This window comes from Hirundo rustica, chromosome 10 (genome assembly GCF_015227805.2).
Source record: "Hirundo rustica isolate bHirRus1 chromosome 10, bHirRus1.pri.v3, whole genome shotgun sequence".
NCBI classification, from domain to species: domain Eukaryota; kingdom Metazoa; phylum Chordata; class Aves; order Passeriformes; family Hirundinidae; genus Hirundo; species Hirundo rustica.
Window position 1 is genome coordinate 25,766,762 of NC_053459.1, and position 17,612 is coordinate 25,784,373.

General features: G+C 38.8%; 2 protein-coding genes across 2 annotated transcripts; both read left to right on the forward strand.

Moving 5' to 3' along the window:
• Positions 1 to 1,038: 1,038 nt before the first annotated feature.
• Positions 1,039 to 5,882, forward strand: TM4SF1 (transmembrane 4 L six family member 1). The gene is made up of 5 exons (XM_040074442.1): positions 1,039 to 1,275; positions 3,001 to 3,090; positions 3,180 to 3,328; positions 4,679 to 4,859; positions 5,868 to 5,882. Exons 1-5 carry the CDS (start codon positions 1,099 to 1,101, stop codon positions 5,880 to 5,882), a joined length of 612 nt encoding a protein of 203 aa, XP_039930376.1. The 5' UTR covers positions 1,039 to 1,098.
• Positions 5,883 to 9,747: 3,865 nt separating this feature from the next.
• On the forward strand, positions 9,748 to 13,642 carry TM4SF18 (transmembrane 4 L six family member 18). Its single transcript, XM_040074254.2, has 5 exons — positions 9,748 to 10,150; positions 11,745 to 11,834; positions 12,477 to 12,619; positions 12,716 to 12,896; positions 13,289 to 13,642. The coding sequence occupies exons 1-5, from the start codon at positions 9,974 to 9,976 to the stop codon at positions 13,301 to 13,303; spliced, it is 606 nt and encodes a 201-aa protein (XP_039930188.1). The 5' UTR covers positions 9,748 to 9,973; the 3' UTR covers positions 13,304 to 13,642.
• The last annotated feature ends 3,970 nt before the right edge of the window (positions 13,643 to 17,612 follow it).

Consider the following 17,612-nt stretch of genomic DNA (forward strand, 5'->3'; position numbering starts at 1 on the left):
TGCTGTGATGAAGGCAGCAGCAGCACCACCTGGATCTGGTCTGGGCCTGTGCATTTTAGTTACCTCCTGTCATGTGATGGCAGTGGACATGGCAGCTCACACCTCTGTGTTGAGCTGTGTGTGAAGAAAAAGGCTGCAGTGATTTTAGAAAAATTTGCATGAGGGAAAAGAGAAAAGGCTAGATCAACTTTTAGCTCCCTTTGTGTCTCCATTTACTGTGGAAATTATTGTTACTGGTATAGGAAACACCATTTGGAAACCTTGGATACCATCTGCTTCTTTCCTGGCATTTTTCTTTTTATCTGTTTTTCTATACATGGTATTTCAGTGCAATGACTCTCTTTTATAATCCTGCTTTTTTTTCCAAGCAGTATTTTTCACGGGTGTTTGCTTGGTTTAGCTGTTACCAAACAATTTACTAATTGACTGTTAATCCAAATTCAGCTCCTCTTATAATGGAAAGAACAAGGACACTCCTAAGAGGCCTACCTGTTCATTTCGTTTGTTTTCCAACCTCCTGGTGTGGTTTTCTGTTGTTCCATCAACAGGATAGCAAAGTGAGAGGTTGCTCTACATATTTGCCATTGCTGTAGACCTTATTCTGTTTATACCCAAGATTCTGACTCAGTGCTGCTGAAGTCAGCCAAGTTTTTTCCTGGCTTCAGGTTGTTCTGAATCAGTCTATAAACCTAAAATTCAAAGCTTCTCCTAACAAAGAAAACAAAACATTTTTCCTTCAGTTTCTAACAGAACTTGTGTTGTGGTTTAAGCCTGTTGTTCACATCTAACCATGTTCACCAGTGACTATTCCAAGCATCATATGTCAGTGTGAAATCACCTAGTATTCAATATTTCCTTCGTTGCATTTGGTGCATCTACAATTATTGCATTTAAAAAGGGCGGTGGCATTCTGCCATCCCTGCTCTCACTCTGCAATTGGGAAGAGTGGTTAGGAATGGTTCTAAACGTCATCTAGGTAGTTAGGTAACTCCTGGTATTTAAGGAGGTGAGAATAAACACTGATCTTATTTTTGGTGTGGACAGGTGTGAGATAGGTTGAATCGTGCACGTTCAAGGAGGATTTTCAAAGCTGAAAATATGTGTTTTGGAAGGTGTGCTAGATGTGTTGGTTTTAAGTTGCTCATCCTTGCTCTCCTCTGCATTGTGGCCAACACTTTACTTTATTTTCCCAATGGTGAAACAAGATTTGCTTCAGAGCATCACCTCAGCAAATACGTGGAGTGCCTTCATGGCATTCTAGGTGGAGGCTTTCTGGTAAGTAATAACGTAGGGTCTTCTTTCAAGTTTATTTTGGAGGTACTTGGAACTGCTCTTTCTCTGAATTTATTCATCAAATGTCTGGTCAACAAGTGTCTCTGGAGTTGTATTTAAAAAGATCTATATTATCCCATAGCTTTTATTAATTAGTATTGATTGTCTTATCTACAACATTATGTCACTTTAAAGCTGAAAAAATCATAGGGTTTAGAACACAGAATCCAAATGCAAAAGTGAAACCAAGCCTCTCAGCAGGTCACAGTTTGCATAAAGATTTAAATCTTAAATTTTTATTATATTATTGAACCACTCTCCTTTTAAATGTCTCTAACTAATGAGCATTTAGATACAATCCCTTAATTTCCATTATTTGACGCTAACAGATGCTCTGCCTTAACGTTTGTTCAGAGGAACTGAGTGGTAGTTGTCAAAGCTTTGCATTTGAATAACAGGGTGCAAGGACTGGGTGTGTTCATTATAGGATGCCATTAATCTGAAGCTCTTATTTTCTACCTTTCCAGTTTTGTGGACTACACTGCAGTGTATTTAAGACTTGTAATTCCAGGCTTCCTTTTTCATCTGACTTTAGAAGTCTTCCTCAAAATAGGTTATAGGTCCCTTCCAATAATTAACACTATGATTCTATGATCTCAAGGTGTCTGCAAATCACAGGTTAAAAACAATTGCATGCTAAGGTGCTTTGTGATGCGGGAGGTGCTTACAGCTGCATTACAGTCCCATTGGGACCTAGAGTGGGATTTGCAAAGACTGGGTTTTACACACAGAATAATACAAGAGAAATCAATGGAACTTCTCCTGCGGGGCACTTGTACAAACACTTCTGGACTTGAAGCACTGGGGTTCAGCAACAGGTTTGAGTAAGGGCTGACAAGTATGTATCTGTTCAACAGGATAGTTCTTATTCTAGTTTCATCTTGAGTAAGTCTGTGGCATTTGCAAATAACTCTTTACCCTATCTTTATGGTTTTACAGAGTACTCTTGCATGTAGAGTCTTTATAAGTGGACACAGTTAAATGCTATTATTGCTGGTGGGAGGATCCTCTGTTTAATCACCTCCATTCATTCTTGATTTTATGCTAAAAACTCTGGAGTATGGCTGGTTTATGTTTTACATAGATAGCTTCTGCTTTGTTACTTTGACTTTCTGTCACTGGAAACTGTTCGTGAAATCTTGGAGAAAAGTAGATGTCTCTAATGAGATGTTTGTATGAATTGAGCAAAATTTTACTAGACTTTCTACTCTAGTCAGACTGGTTTGTTACACAGGCAATGATGATTTTTCTTAAGTAACAAGTATATTGGCCGTAGCTGGTTTTCAAAAATCTTTTTGTAGTCCTCGTTGTAATAAAGCTAATGCTTTTTTTTTTTTTTTTTAACAAAGCATTTTATTTGCAAATACAGCCTTTAATGTGAACAGAAACTTTTAAAGCTGAAATGCTTTAGATGTAGCAATACCCCAGCAGTCCCTTTCTGTGCTTAAGTGCAATATTGCCACAAAGTGGGAATAGAAATATATCTGTCTTGGGACTGGTGATGTTAGTAGCGACACGCCTACTGTGTTAAATAGGAGTAAAGCTGAATCACCTGTACAGGCTGACTGTCAAGAAGCAAAATAAATGAATGAAATTTGAATACTGTATTTTATCTGCCCTCTCTGTGCAGCCAAAATGAACAGTGTGATTTGTTTGCTCCATTCCCAGGTACTCATTCCAGCTGCAGTGTTCATTGGGCTTCACAATGACAACTGCTGTGGGTGCTTTGGCCACGAGAGCTGTGGAAAGAGCTGTGCAGTAAGTGAGCCTGTATATCTCAGTCCTAGGTAATGCCAAAGACAAGGCAATGGCTGTGCTGAAAGTTCGTGTTTATGTCTGGTGTGCAGATGCTGTCCTCAGTTCTGGCAGCCTTTGTTGGGATCCTTGGCTCTGGATACTGTATAACCGTTTCAGCACTGGGGTTGTCTCAAGGACCATATTGTTTTACCCACCCAGAGAGAAACTGGATCTATCCTTTCACTGACTCCTCTGGAGGGTAAGTTGTCTGTTCATGAGGATGTTATCTCTTCCCAGTGTACACATGGAGTTTATTCCAATACCTTTCAGCAATGTCCAGTAGTCATATACCAGGATCTATTCATAACTTTATCCTTTCCACTCGGTAAGAACAAATGGCATCAGTTACCCTCACTGCTACAATGTAAAACCAAAGCCACAGAAATACATGTAGGTGATTAAATCTATACTGTTCTCGTCCATGAACATTTCTAACAAAATATAAGGTTTTAGGATTTTGAAGGATTTACAAACTAGGAATAGTGGTTGTTAAGATATTTTTTTTATCATTTGTGTAAGAGTCTGTTTTATCAGGCTTGCTTCTGAAACCTCTTTGCCCAAGCATAAAGTGGCACAATGCCCACATTAGTCACAATGGCATAGAATCTCATAAATGAATCTTGAGAAGGTTTGTAAGAATCTCTGTACACTGCAGGGCAGAGAGGCAAGAAGCTCCTAATTATCCCTAATTAAGGTTCTCCTGCAAAACGTCTCAGTGTACTATTGCCCACTAATGCACACAAATCCTATGTGATTCATGTCATGACACGCTTTAAAGCGTCTGTATGGCTGGCAACCTCAAGGCTGTGCCTAGCAACCGCTTATGGCTGATGCCAGACTTGATCTGGAGTGCTAAGAGGCCACAGAAAGCTCTTTGCAGTAGACCTAGAATTTCATATTTCACTTGTATCTCTCACAAGAGGGGGTCATTCCTCCTTCTCCATCCTCCTGACCATGACTGAGTGTAGAAGAGCTACTTTAAGTCCTTGCTGAAGGGAAGTGCTGATGTTCTCAAGATGCGAGTGAGCAGTAACAGCTGAAATACTCCAGTACCTCACCAAATTTGTTCTGTGTTCGGCTCATCCAGGTAAGCATGTGTGGGCCCAAAGATGGCAACACAGGAGAGAAAGTGACCCATTTGCCTCACTGACGGCTTATCTTTAGAAAAAAGGCCCAGTCCTGCAAAGCTCTGTGATTGTTTTGAGAAAAAACTTTGCTCTTTCAGCTTTCTTGAATTTGTGCCTCACTTTAATCAACAATAGGAAATTCTGCCTTTATAGCTTAGATTATTTTTAAAAAAGAAATTAAGACTTAGGAAAATGTGTCGTTGGTATTTCAACATGTTCCTAAACCAAACAAACCTTGCATAGAGTAAACCACCGCATTTTCTATTCCTTTAGGAATCTATTCCTGAGGGAACCTAGCCTATTAGGACCCTTTAGCGTGAATATCCTCAATGCAGTTACAGACTAGACATAATTTGGTTCCAGTATATGGTAAGTATCCCACTCTGACACAATGTTAATATGCTTTTAATTGCTGTATACAGGTACTTGTTTGAGTATAACAAGTGGTCTGAATGTCAGGAACCTCAAAACATCGTGCAGTGGAATGTCACCCTCTTTTCCATCCTCCTTGTTTTGGGCGGAATAGAATTCATTCTATGCTTCATACAGATAATCAACGGTATTCTTGGAGGACTGTGTGGGTTGTGCTGCAGTCATGAGGAGGTAAGAAATTTGCAGGTATACCCATGCTTCTCAGACGAATATGAAAATCATTACTTATACTACTGTGGAGTTTTATTCAGCAGTTGCTTTATAGTTATTCTTAAAAAACAATTCCCTGTACAGCTGTTTCTGTAGCCCTGTTGTGACTAGAATTTTCATGTAGTATTTGATCACATGCCTTTAGCTGATCCTTAACTGTCACTGTGACATTAATCTACCTGAGAACTAGGCGCTAGAGGGCTTTTGTCTGTCCAATGACACATGTGATGATCAGCACTCCGTAGGTGATATAACTGAGATGCAGATCTGGTGCTGATGGTCTTTGCCTAAACCATTGTTACATAATGTGGCGCTTCTTCTAACTATATTGTGTTAGACTTTTGTTTTGTCCACAGCAGCTCATGAGCTACTGACAATATGCTGCATATACTGAAAATATCCTGTAGCATCCTGGCCTTGCTTAGTGGAAGCCAGATAAGAGAAAGAATTAAATTGCACATAGCTAACAAAATCTGCAGCCAGATCTGGGGGGGTTTTGAAGGTGTGTGTGTGTGTGTGTATGTATATATATGTGTGTGTGTGTGTGTGTGTGTGTATGTATATATGTGTGTGTGTGTGTGTGTGTATATATATATATTTTTTTTTTTTTTTTTTTTTTTTTTTGAGTGAGTGAGTGAGTGAGTGAGTGAGTGAGGAAAGGAAATCTCCAAATTTCTTTAAAGCCTTTCTTTAAATATTTCGGACATATTCCAAAAGCATGAAGCAGATGTAATTTATATTACACATTATAGGTCAGCATACATTTCGCATTTTTAATTGACGTTGTTGAGGGTTGGGTCTCCTTCAAAGCTATTACTCTTTTCTTCCTCCTGCCTTCTTTGCTCTAACTGCAGTATAGAAGAGCTATGCTATGGTTTTCTAAATGTGATCAGGTTAATTTTTGCATTTTTAGTTGGATACAATATTCTTTCCATTAATATGTTTCTTTCTTTTTGTTCCCCCCCACAGACGTACGTTTGCTAGACACCTGAAAATGTATTGACATTGGTGCATATGTGTGCTGTAATGAGTATACTGTGGATTTTTTTTAAAACATTCCATGCATACTGAAACACACATTGTTGTCAAACTGCGGTTTTGCAATGAATGTAACTGACTTGGGGCCTTTGTTGATAGTCATATGCAGGTTTTCACTAACCTGCCTGAACTGAAAGGCTAAATGTATCCTGAATATCTTTGCTTAATTTCATCTTGGTACAGGCAACTGCCTTAACACGTCACTAAAGTGGCTTTATTTATTTTTCTCTTTCTACTGGCACCACAGCTTTGTACTTTGTCCTATTTTTCCAATAAAGTTGCTCTTTCATTCTGACCTTGGAATGAGCACAAATCAAATCCAGCCTGGCCTGGATAAAAGGTTTTGGTCAGCTCGACCAAAACCAAAGCAGCAGTAAAGTGTGGATGAGTGAGGGTTTTGCGGGATTTTTCTGAACTTCCCCTGTACTTCACAAATAAAGATTTGTATTAAAAATATCCAGGAGGTGTCAGTGATTCCTTCCCTGCCCACGCTGAAATACTGCTTGCCTGGTCTTGGAGTAAAGGGCAGTGGTGGCACGAGAATGAGGATTTAAAGCAGTCCGGTTATAACCTGCTTTTCCTCTCCAGCAGGCTCTGCCAGAGTGGGAGCTGTTTCCTTGCTTGGTTGGGCTCATTCAGCTGAAGCAGGAGTTTGCTCATGGATAAGGGTTCAACAACATCTCTGGGACAGATACAGTAGCACATGTGAAGTCTCAGTCCTGGGTCAGAGCTGGCAGTTCCCAGCCAGGGAGCTGAGGGTGTCCCTGCATAGCTGAGCCCAGCTGAGCCCCTCCTGCCCTCCAAGGGGGATCATCTCCGATTGCTCCACTACAGGCCTGAGATAAAACAAGATGTGGGCATGATTCCTGGTTTTTACCTCATTCAGCAGATCCTCAGGCCTCACAGCGTTCAGGGAATAAGGTCCAAATTCAGGTCGGCAAAGACTAATTAACCTGACTTTACCAGTTATCAGCCTGAAGGCATTACTCTAAGGTCCTGGGTAAGAACCCCTGAAGTGTAGGTTGTTGCAGTTAAAGTGAATGTTTCATCACAAGGACATCTGAATAACGTGCTGCCAAGAGCATTGCTGGCAAAGCCAGCATGGCAGCATTGCTGCTGGCAATTGCATTTTTCAAGTGAAACCCAAAATGTGACATGCTCTTTATTTCAAAGGAATGAGGCTCTGTTTTGGAACTTAGCTTTTCATATTGTCTTTGACAACAAGCAAGTTAGTTTCTATTCATGGGAGAAAAAGATGTCAGTGCATCCTTAGGCTATTTGTAACTGGGAAGGTGGTGTCTTTAAAGACAGCCAGAAACTTCAGGTGTATCTCAGGCTGTCTGCATAGTTAAGTCTGACCTGTACAGATAAATACCTGAAAAAAGAAGTGAACTGTGAAAACAAAATTGTCCACATATATCAACACCAGCAAAAGAATTCTCATAAAAGAGTTTGTGTCTAGGATCTCAGAATACTTGAATTTTGCAAGAGTATTTATTCATACCTACATACTTAGAAATAGTTGAGGGACTTTAATGCCCTGCTATGAGAGGGAGGAAGGACAGTATGTGCTTGCATATATGTATACAAACAAAATTCCTCGCAGCTGTGTGGCACAGTGTCTCTGTGTGTGAAGATACAGTGTTTGAAAAAATATCTGCAAGTTTAAATGGGGTGTTGAAGGAGAGAAAGTGGAAAAGAGAGTCCTCAAGGGAATATAATTACCATGCAACTTAAAGATTTTTCCTTTATTCTTGCATAATGGTTATTTGTTTTTCTGGCACACACAATTAATTAAAGAACTGAAACAATTTTACGAATTCCAATACACAGAACGATTAGGCTAGGGTTTAGACTTGAAACTTCAGCACAAACGTGTGCAGCACCAATAGATTTCTGTAGCCCTTACTCACAGCATTACTGGTCGCTATTTATAATGTCATGTAAAAATTGGCCAGCTGGATTATTTTGTTGCCTGGTGTGTAAGACAGTGTTTTGAGAAATTAGTTACATTGTGAAAAAGTGATTGGTTATGATTATGTTCATTTCAGCTGGCAGAGAAGTCACTCCCACAAAGTGAACATGACCTTTCTGTACCAGGCTTGGAATCAACTCATGACTAATGACAGCAATGGAAAAGCAGCGCTTGCAACACTTGGCAAGATGTTTGAGATGCAGGTTTGCTTAATTCTTAGTATAAAATAGTTGTTTTCTATTCTAATGGCATTTTGTGCCAGAAAAATAACCACGCTATGATTTGGTATTTGCAGAGCTCAGTTTAAAAATAAAGTCATGAAGCAGACTGCTGCATTGCAGAACAAATGCTGCCTCAGTCACTATTTCCCAAGTTAGCTTATTCTAATTAGAATAATTATTGTAATAGAAATAGCATCAAATTTGATAATAAGATGCTTGCTACTAATTTTGGCCTTTGCTTTAAAGAAAATATTTCAGCCAATTATATGATCTTTGAGTTTTGTACTAAAAAATCAGTCATGGGGATGGTGCATGGTTTTAATGCAGCTGTTTTCTCTGCTCCCTGTGGTGTAGTGTTGATGACTTGAGTTCTGCCTCTGCCTATCAGTCTGGAAAGGTGGGGTTGTTGCTAATTCTGATTAGAGGGAGACCTGAAAAAAGGTGTCCATAGTGATGAGAGAGTAAAACAGAAAACATGGGAAGATCAAGAATGAGGACTTCAAAATGAAGCCTCCTAGAAAAAGAGGAGTCACAGCAGAGAACAGGTAGAAAAATGATGCCCATTTCCATGGGTGACCTCATGTTAAGTGATAGTATGGAATTTGTTACAACATGCAATCCGAACAGCTTTTATGAGAGGATGAGAAGCCTCATGTGTGAAGAGCCTGAAACAGCTCATGAGGAAACACAAGGAAAATATGTTGTGAGGTCATTGCTTCTAAATTCAGCCTTCCTGCTTTTGATAAAGCCTTTTTTTTTTTTTTTTTTTTTTTTTTTTTTTTTTTTTTTTTTTTTTTTTTTTTTAATTCTCTGAGTACAACTTTCCTATTTAGTAAAGCCTAAGGTCATTCTTGACTTATTTTTCTGATGACTCACAGGGGCATAGATTCAAGGCTTGGGTTTTGCTGCAAGTGTTCAAACTGCCCTGTCTCTGTGTTACTGGGACAGTGCTTAGATGCTCAGGGATTGGGGAATGATGACATGTGACAATGGGAAAGCTGTCTGACTTCAGCTTTTGCACAGTGCAAACAGCAAGCATTTCAAAACACCAGCCAGACCTTTTGTCCTGCACAAGAAGTCACATGTACGTAGGTCAGGTTTGTAGCTGTGCAAGCTCAGCTGTAAGCACAGAATGAAACAATTGGAGAAATTGCAGGATTTAATTTGCAAAGCACTGGAGCCACATAATGCTGTGTGAAAGAGTCATTGATTAAAAGTGGGAAAATAAGTCTTCCTTGCATTTTCTAACCAGTGTCTCTCAGCTTCTCTCTTCTCTCTGCAAGATGGCCCAGACTCAGCCCGCTGTTCCAAGTCAGTAATACGCAGGTTCCCCCTTAGGATTCTCTAAATAAATCTCTGTAGTATGAGGCAAAGTGTGGCTGTCTGAACAGAGGCTGAGCATATTTATCTTCTTACAATTCCCTTCCCCATGCTGCAGTAAGGTTGAAAAATCTTACTTCTGTCACAAACTGTGTTGGAGTCCATATCGTAGGGAGGAGGACATTTTTGAGCAGTCACTAGGAAATGAGAGCTTTGAAGTTCCTTCCTGAGTCTGACTCCTAGACATATTTAATTTGGAAGATCACAAAGGACGATCTTTTAGAAGGGAAATGGCTGCTTAAAGACGTGCTTAACACGGGACAGTGAGTTTACACAGTGATATTCATCTGTAGTTCTGCTAACTGTTAAGTACTTGTGTCCTTGGAATCACATTCCAGTCACTGGTTCCTGTGAATATGAAATGACTGAATCAAGCTGGGGGGGTCAAAACGCTTCTTATGTTGGAAGTCTTGTAAACTTTTGTTAGCTTAGAAGAACAAAACTTCCAGAGTTCTTGAGAGATGGCTTTGGAGACATTTGGAAATTGTTTGAGTTGCCTGCTGGTACCTCTTGCACTTTGGAGTATTGTTGTGAACATCCTCCTCTATTTTCCAAATGGGAAAGCTCTGCATGCTGCCAGTTACCAGCTCCCCAACCATGAGTGGTATTTTGAAGGGATCTGTTTCTCAGGTGTGATGGTAAGTGCTCAGTCTATGGATTTTTAATAAATTGCATTCTACTGGAAACAATATTGCATAACTCTTCAGCATTTGCTTTTAAAAAAGAGCATCTTGATTACTTCAACAAAAACCACTGCAGGCAGAAAAACTCAATCAAACTGAAAAAAAAGTTAGTATACTGAATAACAAGTTATGTATGTTGTTAAGGGCAAATTACTTGAAGGATGTGTTGGGGGGTGGTTTCTGCTGTCTTTTTGTGTATATGTAATTTATGCTTGTGTTATGGAGGAAAACACTATATTGATTTAATCACCTGTGGAGGTTGAATGAGAGCTCTTTTATGGGGGGGGGGGGGGGGGGAAGAAAATAAAAAAGAGCTTCTCATGATGTTTCAGATGTGTTTAAGAGCTGTATACAATCCACTATTTAGAAGACTGAACAGAGCGTGCAGTGCATCAGGTAGCACTGTTGTCAGACCAAATACAGAGAATTGTCTCACTGTGATTAGCATAGTAGGATTTTCCCTGTTACATTTGTAATATGCTCATCTGCAGTAATAAACTACCATGGAGTTGCTCACTCTTCAGATGATTTACCATGTTCATAAAGAGCTGTAGCCTCAGGAAGAGAAAGTAGTTATGTGATCAAAGTGCATTGCATTCAGTGCTTAAAAAGGGTTCATCTGCGTAAGTGAGGTTTTTCTATGAAGTGCTGAACTATTATTAAAACATTAGACATTCTTTTGAAATTGTGTATTCTCTTTAAAGCAGAAGAAAAACCTGTTCTTGCAGAAGAAAAGACTACAAGACAGAGGATTCAAAGAGAAAAACTGTTGCAAATGTATGAAAAAGTTAACTGCGACAGTGATACTGATACTTTGTGGCATTTTTAGCCTTAAGATTATTAACAATTTATTAAAAATGCATGTATCATTCTGTTACAAACCCGTCAGCAGTGTGTGAGAGGATGGTGTTGTGATTCAGGAATACTGTCTTCTCACACTTCCCTTTTCAAACCTGTGCCTCTGTAAGTGGCAGTTTGTGGTTCTGCAGCCCAGATTCTATTCGTCAAAATTATTCTAGGATCAGGCTTAAATAATCCAATAGTCTGAAAGAATCACTATAGATACTTGACAAACAAATGAAAGTCCAGGTGAATTTAATCAAAAGTTTACATTACTGACTTTTTCTAGCGTAAGTGTGGTGGTAAGGAAGGAAATTCCCTGATTTGTTTGCATGTGTCAGCAAGAAGGTGTTGAACTGATGTGTTTGTATCAATAAAATACCCTTCTACTCACTGGTATTGATTCTTTTGCTTGTGAACTTGGTTTTATTGTTTCAGTTTCATTGGTGTAGCTGTGCCCAAGCTTGCAGCACTTTACTGTGATGGGAGATGCTGCACTCCTGTCTTTCAAGTGCAAGTCACAAGTACAGCAGCAGCCTACTAAAACCGCCCCAGTTCCATGTGTGCCTTGAGTAATTGTGCTGTCCTATGGATCAGCTTTAAAATAACAAGGCAGCAGAAGAGATGCAGTCCCTGCCTTCCAAAGGTGAAGGAGACTTTGGCTTAGTATCTGCAGTCATCTCACTGACCTTATGATGTCCTCTTACAGATCCTTCTTTTGGCAGCAATTCTAATAACGCTGGAGTGTAGCGTGTTCTATCAGTGCTGCCAGAGTGAGAGCTGTAACAAAACCTACAGGGTGAGTCTGTGTTTTATTTCTGTGCATCTCCTTAGCTTTTCGTTTGAATGCCTTCCTGCTCCTGTGCTTCCAGCACATCCTACTGCCCACTCCACTACTGTTTTCACTTCCTTTCAGAGAGGATTCTAAATTGGGTTGCAAGGTCACAGAAAGTGTAGCTTCTTTCTGTAAGCATAAGCAGGATGAAAGAAAATTAGACACACACTTCCCCCAAATCCTTGTAAAATAAAATAAGAACATAGAATGAAGCACGCCGGCTAAATACCTTCATCCCTTTGCTTGTGTTATTTAGAAGAGGTTTTCTTCAGAAATGACTCAATACACACTATCTGGGTTGCAGACATACTTATTACACTGTTGTGTTCCTCTGGTATTTTGGGAAACAGCTTTACAGAAATGCAGGTTTAAAAACCCCACCCAAATAATGTATAACTTGTAGAACTGTCTTAAACTCTGTGTTAACCTTTATTTTGTGTGTGTGTTCTTACTATTCTTTACTTGCTATTTTTTTTCTGAATTTTGAAGACTGGGAGAATCAAATGTGAAATTCAGCCCCAATGAAGTAGCTAGACAGACTGAATGTTTGTATTTGCTGTTGACACTAGGCCCACAAGGTAATACTTCTCTCTCTCTTTACTTCAGAGTTTTATTTCCATGGTGCTAGCCCTGCTTGGAATTGCTTTCTCGGGATACAGTTGCATCGTTTTTACCCTACATTTGATTCAAGGCCCTTTCTGCAATTCATCAAACGGATGGAATTATATTTTCAAAGACACTGCTGGGGGGTAAGAAACATTGGTGTAACTCTTCCAGAAGAAATTATTTATCTAATCCGTAGTCAGAAACATTCTTCTTACTTCAGTCTGGTGTTTCTCTAATAGGTATCTCACAGATTACCCTGCCTGGTCTAAGTGCACAGAACCTGCTAACATAGTGGAGTGGAACATCATTTTGCTCTCGATTTTAATAGCTCTCAGTGGATTGCAGTTGATCATCTTCATTCTCAAAATAGCCGCTGAGTTGAAACGAACACTCTGTGGGACCTATTCTGTTTTTGTGCAGGTAACAAAACACCTGAGGTTAATTTCTTCAGCATCTCCAGCAAATTCTCTCAGTTGGGGACCTACCCTTTTGGTCTATGCATTCTCTATGCTACCGCATATTTTTTCCAGAGAATATGTACTGATAATACATTTGTTTGTTTTGATTAATCCACTAATTTCTTGGGGTATACAGAGCTTGGTGGCTGCTCACTCTGACCTTTAAGACTAGGACAGAAAAAAAAAAAAAAAAAAGTGGTTAGGAAATTGACACTGATGCCAAGTCCATTACTCTTATGTCAGCAGAGGTTGCTGAACAGCTTCGTTCTAACATTCAATTTACAGACATTCTTACTAATGAGTGACTTTCACAGCAATGATGAGAAAGATTAGCACTTTGTTTTTTACTTGCAGGCTGGGATTCTCTGAAAATGGCAAGGAAATAGTTGTTGCCTCTCCCCGACCCGAAGAAAAAGAGAAGTGGCCTCTCCATAATCCATAGCAGTAGATTCGAGTGCTACAAAGAAAAAAAGCCTTGTCTTGAGTCTGTCTGTCAAACTTCTCCATTTTGGATGAAGTATATTTGAACTATCTGACAACTACATTTTTCTTCAACTGTCTTGTTCCACCTGGCAGAGACACTTCATTTTTTTACCCTCCAACTTGTTGTGACAATAGGGATGTTTGAATACAATGGAACTGCTTTTGTATTGAAATAACTTTTTTTTTTTTTTTTTTTTTTTTTTAAATAAACTGCTGTAGAACTGCTTTTGTACTCCCTTGTTATTGCTTAGACCATATGACCATTGTTCTGAAAGAGCCTATTTCAAAGCCCAGTAGGGGGTTGTTAGTGCACCCAGTGAAGCCATGATTTCTAAAAGAATGGAGTTTAGTTCCAGACAGACCATGATGGTAATGGAGGGCAGAGCCTACCCTGCTCCTTCCTTCTCAGAAGTTCTTAACTGCAAAAACCAGTTCCTGAAAAAAGTCCATCAAGTCTTCCTGTGGTAAAAAAGGCACCTGAGCCTGATTGATATATTAAACATTCATGTCTGAACTCAGCTGTGCTAATTGGTACACGTCAATAGCTGCACTAGGTTTCTCTTCACTTTACACTTAGAGAAAAACATTTTTCTTTTAGTCAAGTATGATGTGACTGAAGGGAACATATAAAGGAACCTTGTGAGCACCCAATACTAGCTTATTAATACTTTTCCAAGTATCCTGACCTCGCTACAATGGAAGGCTAAAAATCTCGACAATTATGATCAGATGGAAAAGAATAATCTGTTTTAAATTAGCAGGAAATAGGTATTTTTACTTTCTCAGAGAATTATCTTTTCATTTTCAGTGGAAATTCAGGGATTCACAATGGACACCTGGCTCATTTGCAGTTCCATGGGCAGCATCTGGCTGTATTTAGCACTCCAGTTTTTAGACAACCAACACCCAGAGGAAAGAGAAATATGTATTACAGACTTGCAGCAATGCCTGTATCCCTATTACATCAGAACTCGGGGGATTCAGGTACCTTGTCATCAAATGCTAAACACTGTTAGATATGCAAACCATACAAGCGTCAGCTTTGGGTAAATTATTTAGAAAACATAGAATGTATCAGTCATTTAATTCTGTTTCAAGACAACATTGAGATTTTGCCTTCATGTTCTTTTATCATATTGTTTTAAATAGCTGATTTCTTCCTGTAGAATTTCAAGAATGCATCTAAAATTTTAATTGCTTCATTTCTTTTAAGTTGCAAGAAGCAATAAAGTAATTAATGATATTCAAGATTGGGGCCAGTCTTTTGGGAGATGATTTAAGGTGGCATGAATTGTCAGAGGTGCATGATACAAAGAGAATGATAAAATGAGGACTGTGTCACTGCACACTTGTTTTTCTCTAGGCTTTAATATGTGACATATCATTTATCATTAATTCTAATCCTGCATTTTTATGTATTTATACAAAGATATTGTTTGCAGACAGAAGGAAAAGAAAGAAAACTTAAAAATCAACCTGTACTCTTACCAAACATCTCAGAGGATCTTGCTGATTTCTTACCTGCACACTCTAGATCTGTCTTTAATTTATCATTTTTTGTGTGATTGTGTCTCGTGAATTTACATTTCAGCTCTATCATAGACATCTCTTAATTTGGGGGCTTAGATTAAAGAGAGACATGTAATGCAGTTCTTCCTGATCCTGCAACTTTTTTTACCCAAAATGCAGAATCTGGCATATCGATTGCCATAGTCAGATTCAACTGCAACTTGGTGGTTCAGCTTTTAAAGGGACAGTTTAGTAATTTGAAATGTTGTTAAGAATACTAAAGGCTAACAATGGGTTGTATTTCCAAATTTAACAGCCAGTTTCAAGCCGAGCTTTTGGATGTAAGGGAAAATTAACCTTGATCTAATCAATTTAAGTCCTGATTCACCCCTAAGTATTTTGTCTTTAAAAAGAGGTGCTATGAGCTGTGCAGAAGCAAGTTTCCTGTGAAGAATTTTAATTAACTGGTTTGAAATCTAGACATAACCAATGATCCTGATGGTAGTGGTTGAGGCAATATGAGTATCCAGCTGCAGAACACAGACCTCACCCAACAACAGCAGGGAGAAGTGGCCCTCAGGGCCAGGACAAGGCTTGCCCCTTGCTGGAATGTGAGAAACCCCTCTTTGCACAAGAGTTCCTGGACATGAAATGCATGCCCTGCCTGCTGAAATCCCCACATAAAACATTCCAGGCATAAGAGGAAGAAAGCTGCCAATTTGAGTTTAGAAACTCCTGGCAGGGAGGAGTTAGGTGCTGAATCTGCAGTAAGAGTTTCAGCATTATTTGTCCCGCACAGCCAGTGCATTTTGCCAGTTTCTGGATTTTCTGTCTGGAACAGTAATACCATTCATTTAAAAGACTGTAGCTGGAAATCACCATAGACACCCAGTTTTGTAGTAAAATACTGTGGAGCCCTATCCACACCATTGCATTTTTGGGTCTATTAATACTTGTGTAGGTAAAAGTGACCCTTGTTAAATTAGAATTTCCTAATTGTTCCCAATATCACTAAAGCGGTTTTCCACACCGACTGGCAGAGGACAAATGAAGCTTCACCAGCTTTTAAAGGGCATTTAACTGCAGAGGTTTGCCGGCAGCCAGAGCAGCAGCATGGGCAGCAGGCAATAGAGACACATCATTCAAATGCAGGAATTGTGAAATGATGGGGGTTCAATTCAGCTGCACTGTGTGATCTTATTGACACCTTTTGTCAGAATATTCCATTTGAGGGTTTGTTTATTCTTTTCTTTCAAGGAAAATTTTTGAAGTAAAATATTGACTTTATATTTTCAATGCAATTTTGGGGATTTGGAAAACAGAATATTTCAGCATCCTCAATCAGAGAAATGGGGTACTACAGTATAAAATAATAAAGGGATATTCATGACACCAAACTACAGACTCATAATTTAACCAGTTAAATAGGCTCTTTTTATTTAGGTTCCGAGGGAAGTTCCTGCTTTTCAGACGCTCTCTGAAGATAATACAGACTTGAGGAGCTGAGGTACTTTGGTCAGTTTTTTGAGTTCCTTAAGAAAGAGATAAAATAAGAAGAGTGCGCTTAGGCACACAGATAATCTGAAAGTTTGGTGGATGTGTGATAAAAGCAGAAGTGGAAAATATTGCCTGTCAGAAGTTTTTGTTTTATTTTTACATAGGAAAAACATTCCGTTCTTTTGCAAATCAAGGAAGAGTAATTTAGAGTACTCCAGGCTGTAAGGCAAAGTAAAGCTTATATTTTTACCCTCAAATAAGTGTGGAGATTTTAAGGGTATTGCCTGTGCATTTTTTTCTCTCCCTCAATCAAATGGAAATCTGAACAAAAATAACTCAAAAACCTACACATGAACACATGAACAAGTTATTTATTAAGGAATGTAATAAAGATTGACTTTGAATTTAAGTATTTTAACAGGAGGTAAAATTTTCTTGGTTTTACCTCACTTAACTTACAAATTGGGCATATGCACCCTGGATAGGCTGATCTTTCCATGGCACTACTTATCTTCATCCATGGCAAAGGAAAAGAAATCCCTACAGAAATAATTTCGAACATGTGACATCAAGCTGTCGAACTCCAGAATTTCACCATCAATTCAGACAGATTTCAAAATCTCAGCTTTGGCTTTGTCATTTAGAGAGAAGTAGAGTCCTCCATCTAATCCAGATGTGTTGAAATGTGAAGAAATTAGATATTCTGACAGTGCCTGCTAGGAATAGTGATTAAAATTGGTGAATTATCTTATACCATAGTCCTGGTGAATAAGACTTAGATTTTTACGTCATTAAAGGAAAACTGCTATACTTTAGCCATATTTTGAATCTTAATCTTCTGTCCAAAATAATCATAATTTTTCTGTGCAGTATTAAAAGAGTTGCAAAGGATATCCTGCTTATTACAGATAATTTTAAGTTGCCATCAATGGCAAATTCTAATTTAGAATGAGTGTAATTGTTTCAGTGCTCAGAGCACAGATAACATTTTTAAGGAATTCCAAAGTGACTGAAAACACATATTTTTTAATAGAAGTTTGCAGGTGGCTTTTTATGCCCAAAGTTTCAGACAAAACCACATGGTAATGGATATATACTCCAAAAAAGTGCCAAACTTTAGTTAGGTGGTTTTTAAGTGTTCGATGTTTGAGGTCCAATTTTGCTCTTATTTTTCAGTGAAACCGATACA